Here is a 22,498-nt window from a genome sequence, read left to right as displayed (position 1 = left end):
TGTTCACTTATAAATACCGTTTTTTTTCAGATAAAAAAATTAAATTTAGTATGTTAGTTATGACATAAATTAGGACTAATTGCCTTATTCAGTTGCTTTCGGTCACTTCCTGTTTCACCGGAAATTTTTTTTTTGTTGTGTTGTTTCACCACATTCGATAGAAAATGACATTCTGAATAGAATGGCATCATATGTCAACTTTGGATATTTTTGCTTAAAACAAAATTCAATTTTAAATTTTAATCTAGGGTGTCATGGCTGTCTTAAAAACACTCATTTTTAATCAGGGAGCCTTGGAAAAATATATTTGATTGTCCAATGTTTTTCGTGTCTTTTCCTGGCCGGTTAAAAAATGCCCAAATCGTATTTTTAATCATATCTCAATTTTCTCAAATGAGGGTGGCTCGTATGTACGCCAATAGTATGGCTCGTTACTCGTTGGTATATTTGGAAAGGATTTTTTTTACGAATAATTTGGTACCACACACTTGGTATTTCGAGTTAAATTGTCGTTATGAACCGCATGTTACAATTTATTCGAAAACGCCAAAAAACACCAAAAGTTGACATATGATAGTCATTCTATTCAGAGTGCCTTTATCGAATAAAGAAAAAAATACCGAGGGTGAAATTTAAAAATCAAAAGTTGTAATCATTTCCGGTGAAACAGGAAGTGACCGAAAGCAACTGAATAAGGCAATTAGTCCTAATTTATGTCATAACTAACATACTAAATTTAATTTTTTTATCTGAAAAAAAAACGGTATTTATAAGTGAACAAAAAAAGTAAATGGTTACAATGATACTTAATAGTATATTGTGTAACTAGTGGGAAAATCAACTTCGTTCGTGTGCTCAACTTCGCTCTCGTGGGCAATCGACAACTCCGCACGAGTTGCACTTACTATTTTTTTTATTACGTTGCTATCTAATATGTCTTTTTTGTTATATTTCATCATGTAAACACAAGAGACTTATTAAAAAACAAAAAATACTTTAAAAATCTAGTGACAAGAAAAACAACTTTTGGAACACCTCATAGATGAGGGAACACCTCACTTAAATTTTTAAATCGAATTTTAGAGAGAAAATGAAGGAATTTTAACGTTGTTTCTTCATAATGGTGTTTAATAATTTGTTTACATGATGAAATATAACAAAAGATACAGATTAAAAAGCAACGTAATAAAATAAACAAAAAATAAAAAAAATATTTAAATGTCAACCTCACTTCTTTAATATTGACACTTCGAGACTGTTTCTTTTGCTTGTCAATTTGCGTGTGCAAATGAAAATTTGGATGCGGGAAGTTTACTTGTCGCACTCAAATCGACATTAAATTTGCTCAAAACTAATGTGGTAATTGTGAAGTGGGGAATTAGCGTCTTTTCGACTCCAAAAGAATGCGAAAAAATACTACTCTCCCCGCACGAGTAATAAAAATGTAATTTTTAAACTCTAATTTTAACTGATTGAATTGTACAATTTATTCTCTAGCGATGAACAACGGGAGATGTAACTGGCCCAGAGGAAAAGTTATAGGAGGATCGTCAGTGCTAAACTACATGCTGTACTTGAGGGGAAACAAAAAGGACTATGACATATGGGAATCTTTAGGCAATCCGGGCTGGGGATCTAAAGATACTTTATATTATTTTAAAAAAAGTGAAGACAATCAAAACCCGTATCTTACCAAAACTCCATATCACGGCAAAGGAGGCTTTCTAACCGTGTCGGAACCACCGTTCAGGACACCCCTAGTAAGTATACAGTATGTCCCGTTTTCATGTGTTTTACAGGGTTTCTCGTTTATGAGATACAGAGATGAGGATTTCATATTACTATGCTATTTTTTTGTGGAACTAGAGATGCTACACAGGGATTTGTCCTAGCCCTCTTAGTTCCTGAAATACAGGCCGAATTTGAAATTGATGAATTTTTCGACACCCCTTCGTATCTTGGTTTATCTTATAACCATGGGAAAGTGACTCCCTTTCTCCGAGAGAAAAATCATTGGGTGGCTTATTTGATAAAATTTCACTATGGAAAATGCCATATGAAATATGAAACTGCGAATATCTGCGAAACCGTTAAAAATTTTGAAATACTCTAAATACAAAATGTTTATTTTTCAACTCTCCATCTAATAAAAAATAATATTCAGTGTGTTCCATTAAAAAAAAAACTAAGAAAAATTATTTTACATTTTAGAAAGTCTGGCTAGAATTTTGATTTGGCATAGAATTGAGATTTTTTTACGATATTTATAGCAAAGTAAGTATAGACCATCTAAAGTAAGCACCTAATATAGTTTAGATTTCAGGACAGTTCTTGTATTTGTAATAATTTTCTTAGGGAAGGTTGAAAAATATATATCTAGTATATCTTTTATTTGTTTTTTAATATCTCTGAAATTATCGAAATATATTTACTCATATCTTAGGGTTATGTAAAGTGATCTGAAAGGAAGCCAAAAATGCAATAATATACAGGGTGTTACACTTTTCTGAGCCACCTTATAGAAGTTAAAATATTTTCCTGAAATACATCCTAGTACATACTTTAGGTTTGCACTCCAAATTTTTTATTCTAGGAGCTACAGATGCCCGATGCTCTTTTGTCGGACCCTGTATATTATAGCGGGTGCGTCTCAAAAGTGGTTTGCCCCTATAACTTTTTTACTTTTTCACATAAAAATACGAGATTTGGTATGTTAGTATATGACATAAATAAGGATTAATTGACGTATTCAATTATTTTTTGTCTCTTCCTGTTTCCCGGAAATGAATACAACTTTTGATTTTTAAATGGCACCCTCGGTATTTTTTTACTTTATTCGATAGAAAATGACACTCTGACTAGAATGACATATCATATGTCAACTTATGACATTTTCTCATATAGTTTATTTCATATTGTAACATGCGGTTCATAACGATAATTTGACTCGAATCCAAGTGTTTTCAATATAAGTGTTTGTAACAATGCTACACCCTCGTTCCATTTGAAAAAATTTGGAAATGGTTAAAAATACGATTTGGGCATCTGTTGACCAGCCAAGACAAGACACGAAAAATATTAGACGATGAAATCTATTTTTCCAAGGCTCCTTGAATAAAAATTAGTGTTTTTAACACAACCATGGCACTCTAGATTAAAATTTAAAATACGATTTTTTTTAAAGCGAAATTGTCAAAAGTTGACATATGATATGTCATTCTATTCTGAGTGTCATTTTCGATCGAATAACGTAAAAAAAATACCGAGGGTGTAATTTAAAAATCAAAAGTTGAAATAATTTCCGGTGAAACAGGAAGTGACCGAAAACAATTGAATACGCCAATCAATCATAATTTACAGTACATCTGCTGGATCTGTGTCATTTAAATAAACAGCAATATATTTTATACGTCGACTTGACGAGTACGTCACCGCAAATCGCTCCGCCCACTCATTTTATTGGCCACTTGCAAATTTGTCGAATTTTTATTGATGGGACGCGTCGTCTAATTTTTTACGAAAAACATCGAGAGAATATCGTTTCCCCTCTCACGGATACCGCGTAGCTAAGAACGGACAGACGTACTGTATGTCATATACAACCAAACCAAATCTCGTTTATTTTTCTAAAAAAATAAGTTATTGCGGTGAGCCACTTTTGAGACGCACCAGGTATACCTTCATAGATAGTTTGTCTGTAATTGTATTTTAATTAAAAATCTTTCTAATTACAGGTAGCTGCTTTTCTTGAAGGCGGCAAACAACTGGGCTACAAAAACCGAGACATCAACGGAGAGTTCCAGTCTGGATTCATGATGGCTCAAGGCACCATCCGTAGTGGCGCGCGCTGTTCAACTGGAAAAGCTTTCCTAAGACCAGTTAGACTCAGACCAAACCTACACATCGCAATGCACTCCCACGTTACTCGAGTCCTTATCGACCCCACTACTAAAATCGCTTTTGGTGTTGAGTTCTTGAGGGACGGTAAAGTATACAGAGTTAGAGCAAACAAAGAAGTGATTTTATCGGCAGGAGCTGTAAACTCTCCGCAGATTCTCATGTTATCCGGGATCGGTCCAAAAAAAGAACTGGAACGGCACAAGATTCCAGTCATTCAAGACCTCCAAGTAGGAAACAACCTACAAGACCACATAGGATTGGGAGGATTGACTTTCCTCATAAACAAACAGGACTCTATAACCCTGGATAGGGTGTCTTCAGTGGGAACTGTAATGCGGTACGCTATGTTTGGGGACGGTCCCTTGACAATCATGGGGGGAGTTGAAGGGTTGGCCTTTGTCAACACAAAATACGCCAACGTTTCCGACGACTTTCCTGACATAGAATTTCATTTCGTCAGTGGATCTGCGCATTCAGATAATGGATCCCAATTAAAGAAAGCACACGGACTTTCCAACGCTTTCTATAATCGCGTGTTCAAGCCCATCGAAAACCAAGACGCTTGGAGTGTTATTCCTATGCTACTGAGACCGCGAAGTAGAGGCGTGATAAGACTGAGAAGCAAGAAGCCCCTGGATCCTCCTTTAATTTATCCCAACTACTTTTTCGACGATTTCGATATGAAAACGCTTATAGAAGGTGCGAAAATTGGAGTGGCTTTGAGTCAAACGCCGGCTTTTCAAACATATGGAAGTAAACTACACGATTTTCCTCAGTGTACCCCGTTTGGAAGATATACCGATAAATTCTTCGAGTGTATGATTAGACTGTATTCTGCCACCATTTACCATCCGGTTGGTACGGCGAAAATGGGCCCTTATTGGGACCAACAGGCGGTGGTCGATCCCCAACTTCGAGTCTACGGTATTAAAGGATTGCGGGTGATAGATGCCAGTATAATGCCGAATTTGGTTAGTGGTAACACGAATGCTCCGGTTATAATGATTGGGGAAAAAGGGTCGGATTTAATAAAAGAATTCTGGCTTAGGAATATGTAAATGCAAATGAATAGCATACTAATTGTAAAAAAAGACTGTTCAGCCATCGTTCACCGTTACGTCATCATTATACCGGGTGCGTCCCAAAAGTGGCTCACCCCTATAACGTTTTTATTTTTTTAGTTAAAAAAACGAGATTTGGTATGTTAGTATATATGACATAAATTAGGATTGATTGACGTATCCAATTGTTTTCGGTCACTTCCGGTTTCACCGGAAATGACTACAACTTTTGATTTTTAAATGGCACCGCCATATCAAATCTCGTTTATTTATCTGAAACAATAAAAAAGTTATAGGGGTGAGCCACTTTTGAGACGCACCCGGTATATCAAATACGAATGACACTGTCAGGAAATAAAGAAATAAATGCGGCAACTTTACATTTTTTACAGCAGAGCTACCACCTGAATCCCCAGCGCGAAATTTAAATTTCAGTAAGTGAGCACTGGCGCCGAATATGTCCACGGTTGGCAACAATGAATTTAAAAATCGCGCCCTCGATTACGTAACTAAAAGTTTAATTGATATGAAATATAATTTTATACATCCTAAGTATCTTAAAGTAGTTCTTATTGTTAGATGTATATTTATCTAATTAACTGACCAGTGTCAGCTATTTTAGAGCTAATGTTTTCTTCTTTGACAAATGTATAAAATCACGTTCAGTGTTTTACAGAATTTTTGTTCCTTACAAATATTTTTTATATAAGATAAAAATGTTTACGTATTGCTAAGTACTCTCGATGTATAATTTAAATAAGGATCCAAAGATTACCACTATTATCTAGTTTGTAAGTAACTTATTTTGTGTGAACACATAAATTTATACTATTATAGTTTGTCCTAGTGAAGTCAGTCGGTAACAATATGTATCATGGTGATGCATTCAGTAGTGGAAGAAGTTGGATCTTTTACCATTGAAATAAAAAGAAATATAGATATATTATAGCATCATTAAAAAGCGACTTCCACAAAATTATGTAATTTTACAAAATGAGGAAAATGCATGTTTTTAAATAATGGTTTTAAAAAATAGTTCAATTACAAATTGAATAAAAAAAATCGTTGATATCGGTTAAGAAATGCCTCTAATATAAAATAATTAAATATTGTTAATTTAAATGGCCGGGCAAACGCTCTTTACCGCGCCTTGCCGCTGTGACGTCACCCGCCGTTTTTCTGGTTGAATGGAGCCAGACGCGTGTTTATTTTACACAGTTTGCTTTTAAACGCTGTTGAATCCGAGTCAAAATTTTAGTTATTTGTGTTAATTAATACATAATTAGTAATTAGTGATATTTATAAATAGTAATGGATGAGCGAAAACAGAAAAAAATGGTAGAAGGCAGAAGGAAAAAGAGATGTACAAGGAAGAAGAGATGAAAAGAAAAACGTGAAATTATCCTCTATTTCTACGATTTATTGTTGTGAAGATCATTTTGATGTAAGTTCATATATTTATGTATATTGTCTTACATAGGTATATGAAATTTGAATGTGTGTACAGGGTTATTCATTATATTTTGACACCCACCTACAGCCAACTGCAAGTTTTAGAAGAAAACATTAAATACAAAAGTTGCATGGTTTTTTATATACTCTCTTTTAAAAATAATTCTAGTTATACAGGGTGTCTCAAAAAAGTTGTTCCAGAAAATTGTAGGTATTTTTCGTGTATAATTTTCTATACCTATCTTCAACTGTTTACGAAATATTGACAGTTGAAAAGCGGCCATTTTAACACTTTGACAAGCTCTAAAATCTGAACCAAATAAGATCGGGGAAAATGGTTTGCATATTCCTATCCTAGTTTTTCATAAGCTACCGAATGATAATAACTTCTAATTTAAGCGGGACTTACAAAAGTTAGTGTTTAAGTTACCTTTATCCTCGATCTCTCTCGACTTAAATTATAGAGCTTGTCAAAGTGTCAAAGGAAAGTGGCCGCTTTTCAACTGTCAATATTTCGTAAACATTTGAAGATAGGTATAGGATATTATACATGAAATATATCTAGAATATCTAGAAATTTCCGAAGAATCCAAAAATATATAGGGTGTTTCACTTAAAACAAAGTAACTTAATTTTGACGTTTGCTTATGGGACACCTTGTATAATAGTTTCATTACTAATAAAAAAATTCAATTTATTTCCTATAATTTCGTAAAAAAACAATCTTTAAAAATAACAAGGGTAAGGGGATGTCAATATATAAAAAAAACTTTCTTTTTCACGCTATGCTCTGGAGTTATTTTTCCACGTACTAAACAAATATTTTTGACTCTTTTCACCCTTCCACATAACCTACAGCATTATCTCCATACGCCTCCCTACCTGATCTAAAAAATAAGTTTATAACATTAATTTATAACGATATAAAAGTTCGTAACAGTAGGTACCTACTTACACTTAAATATGCCTCAGTACTACAAAGAATAAATGTTACAAACCTCTCTGTTTTGTTCCTCGTAATTCAGCACCAATAAATTGGGAATTTGTATTTATAAAAGCAGCCAACATAAAAGCATCGACTTTTGGCAAGTTATCTGATTGTGCTTTTAAAAAACCGGAATCTGCCATTACTTAAAAAATTCTCAGACCACACAACACACACAAATAATAACTGCACAATAAAAGCATAAAAATCTTCTTCAATCAACGCTAAAAGCAACAAAAATGTCTTAGTACGCCACCTAAATACGTACATAAACGGAACACGTCTGGCTGCTGCTGGCCATCGCGCGTCGACGAGAACGGCTGGTGACGTCAGACCAATAGAATATCGTTTCAATTCCCAAGGCGTCGTTTGCGTTATCCATAGTATTTTAATGGCCCGTTTTATAAAATTGTGGTACTGCTTTCAAGAAAAAAGTTTTTTTTTGCATTTACACATATTTATTCTAATAAATTGAACAGTTTCTGGCGAAAAATAAAATATGTGCATCTTCCTCATTGTTAGAGATATTTAATGATCCTGTGTCATTATAGATTATTTTTTAATTTTTAGTTTTTTCTTTCAGTGGCCAAATATCCAGCTATTTCCAGTATTGTTCTATGAATTGTAGTTAGATATACTTGTTACTTATTGTTTATTAAATAAATAAAATGTAAATATACTGTGTAGTTTAAATAATAAATTGAACGTACAGTTTCTCTATTAATTAAATATTAATCTAAATAATAAATTTCTTAGTAAAAAGTTTTGATAACCTTTACAATCAAAATTGACATTATGATAAATTTTTGATATATTAATTAATTGTAAACTCAGCTGTTATAAATTTAATTTAATAGTAATGGCAATTTCATACGTAGATGGAATAAAATAAGCACGCAAAATCCGTTTGGGCCAAAGTTTTAAATACGCACTCATTTATTTCTCATCAAAAGATATGAAAAGAAGTTCCTATAAACATGGGTGCGAAAACGCATAGTTTTAAAGTTACAGGATGTTAAAACTTTTAAAAATAGCTCTTTTGTAACGTGTAAAGAGGGTAAATGTGCTTCTAAAAATCTTAAATTGACGCCTTCTATACATTCCAAGTAAAAGCAAACCATAAAGAAAATACATGAACGATTTGAGGTGCAATGCCGACGAAGTCGATGGAAAAAGCTAGTAGATATTACCTAATCTTAAATAGCATTTTATATTCATATAGAACATGTTTATAAAAAGGATACAATTCAAATGCATTACAAAACTAAATATCATGATAAAAAATCTTTATATCTCGATATTGCAAACGCCGCAAAAATATTATTTGTTGCAAATAATATTAACTATATTAAATTTATGACACTCATCTCACAACAGACTAAATACATGTGTGTGAATGAGCCTAGAAAGTTAAGTTGGGTGGTATTAAAATAATAGTTACGGTAAGGTAATACTAAAGATACTAATATTAATATAAATAGTAATAGGGGGGTATACAGGGTAGTCCTATTAGAAGTTTTAGTACTTATTAGGAGTTTCTAAAGAACTCAAATATTTAGATCTGGCCTTTCTTTACATAGAGGAGTCCCTCGTTTTAAGCGAGAGTTACATTCCGTGAAAACACAGCGTAAATAGAAACCACGTATATCGAAATCAACTTTTTATTTCATAAACTATACAGGGTGAGTCTTGCATAACAGGAAATATTTTTAAGGGTGGTATATATCTCGATCCCGGGAATACGTCTATAAGTTTTTTGCCACATAAATACAAATTTTGTATTTTTCGAAAACTTTTTTGCAATTTTTTTTAAATTTTAGTTAAAATTAGTTTGTAACGTAAATACTTAACTCTATGGTAAATACATTACTAGCTTTTTCCGCGTCTTAGTCCGCGTTATATGTTATATCTCAAATCGTCCATGCATTTCTTTTACGGTTTGATATGTTTTTTTTAACTTAGAATGTACAAAAGGCGTCAATATAGGTATTTAGATGCAATCTTTATTATGATTAGGGTTTCCAATTTTCGGGGTCTCGTTTTGAAATCCCGGGATTAGAACCTATAATCCCAGGATTTCGATTTAAAATTAGAAAATTTCTGTCAACTTCCGGTACTTCCGGATGTGCCGCCATATTGCAAATGTTTTTTTTTTGCCAAATATTGTAATAATATGCATAACTAGTCCGATTTAGATACCTTAGTACTCTAGAAAGTTCTAAAGCAATACGCTCAGTCCGGGATATCCTGTATACCACAGAAAACAATTTACTGTAGCTAAAATTATCATTAGTTCGATAGGTATAAAGTCTGCTAGTCTGCTAACCAATCAGCAACGAAAATGTCGACGATAAATCAACAGATGAATCTTTATTCGATAACTCGAATGGCTATGACCTTAGGACCTGGACTGGGCTTTTTATTATATCTTCACTCGGCAGTATTAAATCAAAGGCCCGATATTATTGACAGGTATGTGCCACAAAAATGTAAGGAAATTATTGAGGAAATTATAATAAAATGGATATAATTTATTTTTTCATATAAGTTATGTATGCTTTCAAGCATGAAATATTTACAAAATATAAGAATATTTTAAAAAATGTAAATACAATGTCCGGCACGATAAATATCACAACCTTAAAATGTTCATTTATTATTAAAGTGATGATATCATAATATTGTACTATATTATGGTACCACTCGATATGCTCGTATAATATGTCTATTATACGAGAAAAAAAAAACATAAAGTTTTAAGACACTTCAGTTTTAATACACACCAGTTTTAAAACACGTTTTAAACAACGTGCTTTGATTAAAGCTTGATTAAGGTTTGCAGAGCTTCAGCATTTGCCGTAAAATAGCGAGCAATTTGTTACAAAACCACATAAATTATATATCACTGTAATCACAAAACTTCAATCTATTTCCGTATTGTAACGGAATTTTAAATTATGTCTTTATTTTCGAGAAAATTTAGTCCAAACATAAGGAATATTTTGTTGATGTTTGACCATCAAAATCATAAAAATAAAGAAGTTGTCTAAAAATGTGCTACAATACGGATATAGTATAATGGTTTATCTTTAATTTCGTTCTTCATTTGTGTAAAAATACCTAGCCAGTTTGACATAAAACGTTAAAAACCGAACGCTTATTTTGCTACTTTTTCGGGTTAGTGAAATGAACTCTTAACTTAAGTCGTTTAGCATCTGTCCAGAAATATTTACCAGTCTTTTCCGATAAACCCTTTAACATAACTATCATTTTTTGCATGTTTGTTGTTACATAGCATGTTTTGTAAAATTCCTAAGTTGAGGATAATATTGTAATTTGGCTTCAGATTGTTGTTTTAAATATTTAAGTGCTTTGTCTCTAAGTTTGTTGATATATTTGTATTTGTGTAACTTGTATTAAAAAAATAAAAAATAATGTTCCAAATTTTTCAAAATTTTAGGGAAAACCACGTAAAAGATACAGGTTATACAAACCTAAAAGACAGTTACGACTTTATCATAGTTGGCGGGGGTAGTGCGGGAACCGTTCTTGCCAACAGACTATCAGAAAATCCGTATTGGGACGTGCTTCTATTAGAATCTGGCGCAGATGAAATTAGTATAACGGATATGCCGTTAATGTTTCCGGCATTGCAGTTAACACCATTTGATTGGCAATATAAGGTAAACGTAATAAAATAATATTTTTATTGTATTTCACACTATATAGTAAGGCACCTTTATACAGGGTGTCCCAGAAATAAGTGCAGATATTTTAAAGGACGGTAGATCTGGTCAAAAGAAACATATTTTCTCTTTACCATTTTTTTAAATAAATTGACAATAATCGAGTTATTGAAATTTTGCTTTCTATTAAAATAAAAAAAAATCTAGTTTAAATAAAAAAATTGAATTTTAGGGTTCCGTATCCAAAGGGTAAAAACGGGAACCCTATTACCACAGAATATCTAGCTACGCAACAGAAAAATACTCGAAATGAAAGAGCTAAAATTGCACAAATAAAATACTAGATGGCGCGACAATATCATAATCAGAATATAATCGGAAATTTTCAATTTTCGGTTTTTGATCGACGGCACGTCGACGGCTTTGAAGCTCGGCTAAATATGCACCAAGTTGCCAGATTCAAAAAGATTTTAATTGGCATCCCATTCTTTTTCTGGTGTATAATAATTTCTTTCTATTCTTCATTTCTTGTCAGATACACTTATATTAATTATTCGTTTGGCTTTTAAAATAGTTTTAAGTTTAAGTATATTATTAGAAAATATATGCTCACAAAATACATTTTTAATATATTATTATGTACACTACTTTATTATGTTAACTAAGAAAATAACTTTAATTATCTTTAAAATTAATAGTATGCAGGGCGATTGATAGTGATATTTATTAATGCTGAAACGTTAGTAATGAAATATTAATAACGTTTAATAATAATGGAAATAATTTATTAAAAATGGAGTATAAAAAATGTTAATTGACTAAAAAATACTATAATAACAAATTTCTTCTGTTTGCCACGTTATTTATATAGACCTAGGTAGATTTTAAAAAATGACACAGGTACAATTAATAATATATTAGTTTGCTGTAACGACATCGTACAATAAATTAAAATTTGTAAAATAAATTAAAATTATTAATTAAACAAATCTTTATAAAGAAACGCAAGTATACCAAATTTTGGCCCAATCGAACTCCAGGACATGATATCATAATATTGTACTATATTATGGTACCATTCGATATGCTTCATAATATTGCAATGTCACCGAAGATCCGTAGTATACGAAATTTAAGCACAATCGAACGCCAGAAATGGTATCGTAATATGGTACTATAGGTAGGTACCACTTTTGCATCATAGTACCATCATATTACAATGTCATCGAAGATACGTAGTATACCAAGTTTAAGCCCAATCGAACGCCAGGAAATGGTATCGTAATATGGTACTACATTATGGTACCTCTTGATATGCTTCATGGTACCATAATATTGCAATGTTATCAAAATACGCAAGTATAATCAAATATGAGCCCAATCCAACGTCAGGAAGTGGTATCATAATATGGTACTATACTATATAGTATATAGGAGGTACCACTTTATATGTATTATAGTACCATTATATTACAGTGTCACCAAAAATATGTAGCATACAAAGTTTAAGCCCAATCGAACGCCAGGAAATGGTATCGTAATATGGTACTACATTATGGTACCCCCTTGATATGCTTCATGGTACCATAATATTGCAATGTCATAAAAAATACGCAAGTATAATCAAATATCAGCCCAATCGAACGTCAGGAAATGGTATCATAATATGGTACTATAGAAGGTACCACTTTATATGCATCAAAGTATCATCATATTATAATGTCACCGAACACACGTAGTATACAAAGGTTAAGACCAGTCGAACGCCAGGAAATGGTATCGTAATATGGTACTACATTATGGTACCTCTTGATGTACTTCATGGTACCATAATATTGCAATGTCATCAAAAATACGCAAGTATAATCATAATCAAATATGAGCCCAATCGAACGTCAGGAAGTGGTATCGTAATATGGTACTTAAGCTACCACTTTATATGCATCATAGTACCATCATATTACAATGTCACCGAAGATACTTACTATACCAAGTATGTCCAATCGAACGCCAGGAAATTCAGTTACAATCAAACGTCACAAAGTGATTGTAATTCAGCACGTAAGATTTAACTCCAACTAACATGGCAAGTTAAATACCTAAACGTTTGAAAACAGAGCTCTGATCTATTTTAATATGTTGTAACAAATTTGAAGGTAGGCTATATAAGGAAGTATTACAATTTGAATTACACAATGGCAACACTGCATAAAATTCTTTTAAATTTCGTTTGTAGAAAACTGTTTTCTTTTAAATTTATCGCCCTCTATTATGTAGTAGCGAAACTACCGCATCAAAAATCTGATTTGGAGACAGGCTTTAAAAGCCTGTCTCCTTTTGATACCTACAATTTTATACGTGTAACGAGGCTTCTGTTGCGTAGCTAGATATTCTGTGCTATTACTAACACTTCGCTATACGTCCGTCCGTCTGTCACAAAAGTATCTTATGAACCGTTATAGCTAGACAGTTGAAATTTTTACAGATAATGTATCTATGTTGCCGCTATAAGAACAAATACTAAAAACAGAATTAAATAAATGTTTATATATAAAAAAGTACTTTCACTAAACATTACCTTTTAAGTGAGAATTTTACATAGAATCTTTCAAGTCCTCGGTGGCCGCGTGGTTAAAGCCTTAGGACTTTACGCTGCTATGACGTTGGAGCCGTAGTAAGGCAGGTTTTAATCCTAGTCAAGGCGACTTTTTTTTAATCGTTTTTTTTTTAATTTTTACATATTTATTATTGATTAATACAATTTTTAGTAATGTGTTTCTTCATTTTTTTAATTGCTTATGCGCGCATTCAAAATTTCAGCTAAATCGGAAAAAAAGTTTATAATAATATAGTGTCTAATGTTGTATAGATCATGAATAGTACGGAACCCTTCATGCGCGAGTCCGACTCACACTTGACCAATTTTTATTTATTTGTTTTAAAAAACCTTGATTGTGACCAAGTAGTTTTGTTTTAGACTGAGCCCGGGGACAAATATTGCCAGGCTATGGTAGATGGAAAATGTAACTGGCCCAGAGGAAAAGTTTTAGGCGGTTCGTCGGTTTTAAACGCAATGCTTTATGTGAGAGGAAATAAGAAAGATTATAATAGGTAATGAGAATTATGGCGGTTCAATTGACTAAAGTAACAGCCCGATCATACGATGTTCCATATTAAAATGCACATTGCAGGGATCTCGTAATCCAGAAGAGATACAAAGATAATTACATTACAGAAAAGTTGCGTCTTGCCGAACCCTAATATTGCGTATGTTTCGAAATCTAAAAAATCCGATTACTGATGAAGATATTTGGAAAAAACAAATGTTTTTTCACCACATCACACGGCCGCGCCGTGAGTGTTAGTAACTCGCATTTTCATTGGAGAGGATACTGTCATATTTATTTCAAACCAATAATCAACGAGAATATTCCTATAATTTAATAAAATTACTGTAAATCACTATAAATAACAAATAATGAATTGCTTGTAATTGAACTGTAATTTCTGTATTATTAATCCGGTAAATGATGGAGATAAACAACTGTGATTGATTAAAATTTTCTTTTAAGATGAAACTCTTTTTTGTTAACAACATACACAAAACATCCCCCTTTAGAACTTCGTCTGTCATGTTAAGAAATGAAAGTAAATAATAAAGCGCCTCTCGTGTTTGTTCGCACTCAAAAAATTTCAATTAATGCCTGTATATATTTTTAATATATTTTTTAAATTTACATTTTTTAATTGTAAAGTACTATATTACATTTAAATGGAATATATTACATAACAATTATGTCAATTACACGATTACCAAGCTTGTTTTCTAACATTTTTTAAATAAAACGAATTATAAAATTTCAATATATTTGTCGTAGGTATGAAAAAAGTAAAATATAAAATGGACAAACGTTTACTTACATTGCAATAAAACTTCCACTTTTAGTTTTGCAATCCAAATGCAATATTTCTATTTCACAAATAAAAATATCCGACAGCACTAAAATCACTGAAACGCGACTGACAACGAAAACTGAAAAATATAACGACACTTTTTGTTTTGGACCTGCATATCAACATTACGCTGTACTATTATGTGTTTGTTGTTGAAATAATATAAAATATCTAATTATAACTTGTAAATTTTAATATTATAACATGATTTTAACTAGTTTTGACAATAACTAACTTTTTGTCTGCCCTCGCGGCCTCAGTGGAGGGTCCCACCTGGGACTCACTCTTAGTAAAATACAAAAAAAACTTTTTGTTATCAAGATGACATTTTAGACGGCAACTGACATATATGTCATAATATTTGAATCTAAAATATTGTTACGGATTCCGTGGGTCCACTAATTTAAACTCACGATAAAATACTTAACGAATTTATTTTCTCACTTTATACACAATTACTAACTTATAACACACAACAAACTAACTATTTATAAGATTCCTTCACCAAATTGTCCGATTTTCAATTTCCACGCGGTATATTCAAATTTCAAAAACTGTCTCAGTTGTCGATGGCTCCGGCTTATATACTCTATTGACTGCTTCTCGAAATTTCCCCAATTCTCGGAAAGCGTACTTCTTCATACCAGACAATTCTATTGTCTGATTCCCTTACTTCTCGACTTGACTAAAAGATGGCGCCTGAAAAAGTCTTTTAATTTCTGGCGGATACGTTGCGGTTGTGCAGGCAACCAGTAATACATTTTAATTTCTGGCGGATGCGCCATTTTTCTTGACATTGCCCCCTCTCAAATTTGATCGTCCCGATCAAGGTTTCCTGTCTGGTATCTCTTCAATCGATCCAGATGAACTACTTTCATCTTACTTCTAGGGCTGCGATGAATCCGGTACACAACATCATTTATCCTCTTGATGACTGTATAAGGACCTTCCCATGCTGGAGTTAACTTTGGGGACCTTCCTTTCTTGCGCTGTGGGTTATACAACCATACCCTATCGTCCTGTTGAAATCCCGTAGAATTAGCTCTGAGGTCGTAATGAGCTTTCATCCGGTCACTGGCTAGCGCAATCTTACTTCTAACGGCCTTATGAATGTCCAATAATCTTTCCTTCCTAGCGATTCTTTCGAACGACAGTCCAACGCTATCCTGTTCCATTTCTTCCCCAGATCGAGTACTTGGTCTTTGTCTAGCTGCGCAAATCTTACAACGTTGACACCATTTCTTAACATCTTCGCAATAATCCACCCAGTAAAAACGGTCTCTCAGCTTACTCAAGGTCTTGTTTACTCCAAGATGGGCTCCAGTTTTACCACCGTGAATTTCTTCCAATACCTGGGTGACTTTCTTCCTTGGTACCAGTAACTGAGTTGTTACTGTCCTGCCATCCGCACTTTCCCACGTGCGCTTTATCAATCCATTCTCAATCACCAGTGAATTCCACTGAGCCCAGAGAGCTTTGAAAACGAGCCCTCTGTCCGCAATATCCTGCCACGGTGGTCTCTCGCCGTTACCTTCCTTGAGCCGTAGTATTGCTCCGATGTCTGGATCTTCCATTTGATCTTTCCTCAACTGTATCGTCGTCCATTGTTCGTCAGTTCTCAGTTTAAAATTCCTTACTCTGATAGTGCTTTCGCGATGTTTCATTTTCTTGCCCAAAGTAGCTCGTCGTCGATCTGGCTCGTTGTCGATAATTTGTACCCGTCCTACACGGCACCCAACGGTTTTCTCTAGTTTCCCGAACACAGTCTTCTTGGTATCACCAGGTATCATCACAATTTTCGATAATATTTCTTCCATATTTCCTGGTCTCTTCTCTTTAGATACAGAAAATTCCTCATTTCCGATTTTCAGGATGTTTCTATGGTGATCAAACGAAAAACCATGTTGACTGATCACATCCATACCCATGATAAAATCATCTTCAATGTCCGCCACTAAAACGCTATGCCGAAACTTCAAATTCCCTAACTCCAATTCCATGAAAGCCTCTCCCCGTACAACGGCCATTTCCCCCGTAACTGTACGTAAATACACTCTTCTTCTAAGAGGCATCATCTTCAATCCTCGCACTGAGTTAGTCTGCACCAACGATACCATAGCGCCTGTGTCCACAGTCATTCGATTTCTTCTACCATTGACCTTCCCGTTGATCACCAAACTGTCAGCGGTTTTTCCTAGACTCCTAACGGAAAACATCCTAGGGGCTCTGTTTTCTTCAGCCAATACTCGCTCATTAGTGTTGATTTCCGGGTGCCTATGTTCTCTCGATGGTAAACGGAATCGCATTTGGACGCGGCAATCCCGTTTGATGTGGCCATTCCTGCCACATCTATAGCAACTTATGTCCTGGGATCTTCCGATGTGCCGATGTTCTCTGGATGGTGAATGGAATCGCATTTGGATGCGACAATACCGTTTGATGTGGCCATTCCTGCCGCATCCATAGCACCTCATGTCCTGGAATCTTCTTTGGTTCTCTGTCTGGGTGTTGTTGACTTACTTGTTTATTAGTAGCTCACATAGTTTGTCGAATTTTCTACACATCTCCTCCAAACTTCTGTGGGTACTCTCGGGCTGTTCCTCTACCGTTACCGATCTTATCTTCGGTCTAGGGATGGCGCTAAAAGCAGCTTCGATTTCCAGCGCCCTGACCAGTGCTTCGCTGCTGGTAGAAAATCAGGATATTTGCAGCGCCCTCTGCGCCTGATAAAGCACTGAGCAGCGAGTTCCTCCCTAAATCCTTCCGGTGCTTCAGGATACGCTAGGTGTACCAGCCGACGTAAGTCTGCTTCAAATTCCTGCAGACTCTCTCTGGACCTCTGCAGGCGTGTCTTGATCTGGGCCTGGTAAAGTTGGCGTCGATGTTGGTCGCCATATCTTCTGTCCAGTGCAGCGACCAAAGTTTCGTATTCCTGCTGTTGGGCTGCAGGAATAGTTGCAGCAGTTCCAGGCAGGGCCACGCAGCGCGATGACAAGTGCCGCTGCTTTCTCCTGGTCAGTCCATCCATTGGCAGCAGCCGCTGCTTCAAACTGGCGGTGGTACATCGTCCAGGTGGTTTGTCCATCGTAGGTCGGGGCCTTGAGGTTCGCAGTTCCATGAACGCCAGGTGTTCTTACTTGTGCCTTGGTCTTCTGTAGGTCCATCTCCAATCTTTCTATCTTCTGCTGAAGGCGTTCCTCAAGATCTTCTACGGTTTCTTGAAGTTGATTTTCCTGCCGTTTTTCCAGGTCTTCAAAATTCTTCTGTAGTCGAAATTCCTGATTTTCCAAAGTTTTCTTAAGACGGTCCTGATCTTCTTGTCTTTCTTTCTGGCGGCGCGTTTCTATATCTTCTAAAATTTCCCTCCATTCATTCTTCTGACGAATTTCTAAATTGCCTAAAATTTTCTCAAGCCGGTCCTGTTCTTCTTCTTTGTCTTGTTGTCGTTGAATTTTCAAATCTTGGAAAATTTTTTCAAGCCGGTCCTGTTCTTCCTGTTTATCTTGTTGTTGTTGGAATTTCAAATCTCCGAAAATTTTCTCAAGCCGGTCCTGTTCTTCTTGTTTTTCTTCTTTTGACGCGCTTCTAAACCTTCTAAGATTTTTTCTTGATTTTCCATAAGTATTTTCAAAAAGGTGGCATTGTTCCTCTTCTTTCTCTCTTTTCTAATCGGGCTCGCTCTTCTTCTCGTCTTCACGTAGTCTTTCTTGTTCTTCTGCCTTCTCTCTTCTCATATTCTCCATAAAATCGCCCAATAATTTGCTTACTTCTTCCATTTTCTTCGCTTGTTCTCTTGTACCAACCATAAAAATACTCTAATTGGGTCTAAAAATCTTCCAATCCACTTAATTTCTTCTTAAAATCCTCTTGAATCGCACTTCCGACACCAATTGTTACGGATTCCGTGGGTCCACTAATTTAAACTCACAATAAAATACTTAACGAATTTATTTTTCTCACTTTATACACAATTACTAACTTATAACACACAACAAACTAACTATTTATAAGATTCCTTCACCAAATTGTCCGATTTTCAATTTCCACGCGGTATATTCAAATTTCAAAAACTTTCTCAGTTGTCGATGGCTCCGGCTTATATACTCTATTGACTGCTTCTCGAAATTTCCCCAATTCTCGGAAAGCGTACTTCTTCATACCAGACAATTCTATTGTCTGATTCCCTTACTTCTCGACTTGACTAAAAGATGGCGCCTGAAAAAGTCTTTTAATTTCTGGCGGATACGTTGCGGTTGTGCAGGCAACCAGTAATACATTTTTAATTTCTGGCGGATGCGCCATTTTTCTTGACAATATGTATGTAATATATAATTTAAATTACTATAATGCAACTTTATACTAAGAAAACATTTATACATTCACAAAATACAACAAAGTCTAATAATATAGTTTGAAAACAATGAATATTGAATTAAAATTGAAAAAGTTAAGCGCGACCCCTTGTGTCAAAATTAGATGATTAAATTTTCGCAATTTTTACACCATTTGATGACCGGTGGCGCCTCTAGTGTTTGTTCGGGCGGTTGGGCTTTTACTCCCGCTTATGGCCATTAAAGAAAAAGTTCTAAAGGGGGATGTTCTGTGACAACATAAAAAAATAAACATAAAGACAAGTGACATCTGTCTAAAAAAGACAGCGATTTATAGTGACAATTTGGTTATGTAAAATTTAGAGTGACAATTTTGATTATGCAAAAGAAATACATATTGTATGAGTTTATTAGTTGTCTAACGATTAACATTAATTTAAATACAAATCCCCAACATGAATAACGAACAAAACATTAAAACAAAAACAGACCACACAAAAGAAATTGTTGGTTGGTAGCAGTTAGTAGTAGTCAGAGATATAGATGTAGTAGTATTTTGGTAAGAGAGAAGATGTCCAAGCCAATGTTCTAATAGATGATATACACCTATGGAGAGAGTACAAAAATATAAATATCTAGGCAGTTGGATCAACTTGGATCAATCAGCAGAAATAAAAGCTCGAATAGAAATAGCCAAAGCATCCTTTGTAAAACTCAAAAAATGTCTGTGCAGTGGAGACATCAATTTAAAGCTTAGATTAAGAATGCTAAGGGGTTACATATTTGCAACTCTACTCTATGGTTCAGAGGCTTGGACACTTAAAAAGGCCGAAATGGAGAAGCTTGAGGCATTCGAAAGATGGTGTTATCGGCGTATGCTGAGGATTGCATGGACTGACAAGGTTACAAATGTAGAAGTGCGACGCAGAAACACCCTTAAAAAGAGAAAACCTGAGTACTTTGGACACATAATGAGCCCAAGTAGCATTTTCACGACTTGCGCATTTTCACGAAAAAAACTTAATTAAAATGGGACGTAAGAAAGGCACATATAAAACTAAATTTAAATTATACATCGACATATTACCGATCCCACTCCCTCGTTTATTTAGAATATAGAGTGCGGCACAAGCTAGACTCTAAAATGACTACATTAGGTAATCTTGCGATTAGTATACTACCTGTTAAGGCTGAACTGCGACTTTATTAGTCTAGTATGCGACTACTCGAACTACTCCATCTTAATCTCCAAAACAACAAAGTGAAAGCCGCCATGTTCTTGAATAAGAAAATGTTTCGTTCCTGAAATAGCAATTCCTGCTTTTGGAATACATTAACTTGAAATATTTGACCCTAAACAACACGCGGAAACAATTGTTTTTCGACTGCGAATAAATTATTCTCATTTTACTAAAAAAAAAATTCAAGAAATTTTTTAAAACTTCTTTAATTTTAAGGCCCGTTAGTATTTTTCAAAGTAGAAACAATACATTTATCAATAAAGTTGTTTGCGTTTAACTTTTTTGCCTTGGGTAACGAGTTACGGAGTTGGTTAAAGTGTTTCAATAATTATAATCTTCAAACATCCTCCACACTTAAATACTTTTGTTTTGTTTTCCTTTACTGCCATCTGACCTATGTCTCTTACTAAATCATAAAAATAATATTTTTACTATAATTATCCCAATTTAGGATAAAACGCGACTTAGACGCCATATTATTATAGTTTTGTATTTCTGTGAATTAGGATTTTAAACAACGTTGCAGTTTGTACTAAATTAGGCTGCTAGCCAATGTAGGTATCCAACGTAGCGTTTCGACCCAAAAATTATTCTCCAAACTAGTGCAGACTAGGGTTGGCACGAGGTTGTGGCGACGTTGCGCCCCGACGTTTGGTCGCGTGACACATCGTTGTCCCGACGTTCACATGCTGCTTGGGAGAGGACCTAAATATGCCCTGCTGCAGAACATAATAGAAGGAAAGATAAAGGGCAGAAGGAGCCAAGGAAGAAGAAGAACATCATGGCTCAAGAATTTGAGAGAATGGTTTGGAATGACTTCAAACCAGTTATTCAGAGCAGCCGTTAACAGAGTTAGAATTGCCATGATGATTTCCAACCTCCATTAGGAGATGGAACCGAAGAAGAAGAGTATTTTGGTTTAATGGCCACGGATACCAGGGCTATCCGATCTGGTGATAAAATAATCGTTTTTTAATGAAAATTAAAAAAATGTAAAGATAAAAGCCATTCATAAAAATAGACATCCTTCAAATCCTTCAATTTAATAGCTCTTAGTAAGAAGTTTCAATATGCGCACATAGTGCACACACATTTTCTTTATCATAGGATCTACAGTCAAGCCCGACGCACTATTGTCGAATCCTCTAGAGACAAAAAAAATGTAAAACTTTGTTTTTCCTAAATATTTATGGAAGTATTTGATTTTTTTTTTCAAATTTCTGAACACGCCCTTGTTGTAGGGTTCAGCAATGCTCATCTTTTCGCTAATTTAACCATCTTCATATCTCTCTTACGAGATCCCGTATTGTGATATCTTACATGGGACAAGTTATCCTCTTGCATTTTAGATGGGCTGAATTAGGTAATACCGGATGGAGTTACAACGAAATACTGCCATACTTTATCAAATCAGAAGACATGAGAATTGACGAGTACAGAAATGACCCGTATCACGGAACCGGAGGATATCTGAACGTAGAATACTTTAGGTAATATTAACAGTATATACTAGATTTTATTTCTTTCATAAAAATAATAATAATAATAATATGACCCTTATTAACAAAAATAAATACAAAAAAAATGACACTATTATAGAGCAAAATAATTAATTGAAAAGAGAGGGAACAAACACCTTAAAATTTCCATGTATTTTAAATTTCAATATACAGGGTGGTCCGAACTGTATTCCGGAAACTTCGGCAGTATATTTTGTAGAATAAAGAAAAAAGTTCTTTTAAATCTAACTAAAATGCTTAGTTATGTAGATACAGGGTGTAGAAATTTCATTTTTATTTCTATTTTTGCCAAATAATTTCTGAAATAACGTCAATATTTGGATGAAATTTGGTGTCTGGGATTTTTTTTTGCATGAAACATTTGATTT

The 22,498-nt window shown here is 34.3% G+C and overlaps 2 protein-coding genes across 2 annotated transcripts in view; one reads left to right on the top strand and one right to left on the bottom strand.

Annotated features, from left to right (window-relative positions):
* LOC115879988 (flotillin-2) overlaps window positions 1–22,498 on the bottom strand; it is a 398,348-nt gene that overhangs the window by 29,261 nt on the left and 346,589 nt on the right. The window lies entirely within an intron of this gene.
* Window positions 1–22,498, top strand: part of LOC115880015 — a 50,747-nt gene that overhangs the window by 9,576 nt on the left and 18,673 nt on the right. The window contains exons 4-10 of the mRNA XM_030897119.1: window positions 1,498–1,760; window positions 3,735–4,954; window positions 5,809–5,812; window positions 9,716–9,870; window positions 10,859–11,081; window positions 14,062–14,195; window positions 21,960–22,100. Coding sequence (XP_030752979.1) covers window positions 1,498–1,760; window positions 3,735–4,954; window positions 5,809–5,812; window positions 9,716–9,870; window positions 10,859–11,081; window positions 14,062–14,195; window positions 21,960–22,100 — 2,140 coding nt within the window. The remainder of the gene's footprint in view (window positions 1–1,497; window positions 1,761–3,734; window positions 4,955–5,808; window positions 5,813–9,715; window positions 9,871–10,858; window positions 11,082–14,061; window positions 14,196–21,959; window positions 22,101–22,498) is intronic.

Source organism: Sitophilus oryzae, unplaced genomic scaffold, assembly GCF_002938485.1.
Source record: "Sitophilus oryzae breed Bouriz unplaced genomic scaffold, Soryzae_2.0 scaffold_1604_pilon_pilon, whole genome shotgun sequence".
Classification (NCBI taxonomy): Eukaryota; Metazoa; Arthropoda; class Insecta; order Coleoptera; family Curculionidae; genus Sitophilus; species Sitophilus oryzae.
This window is presented reverse-complemented; position numbering and strand designations above follow the sequence as displayed.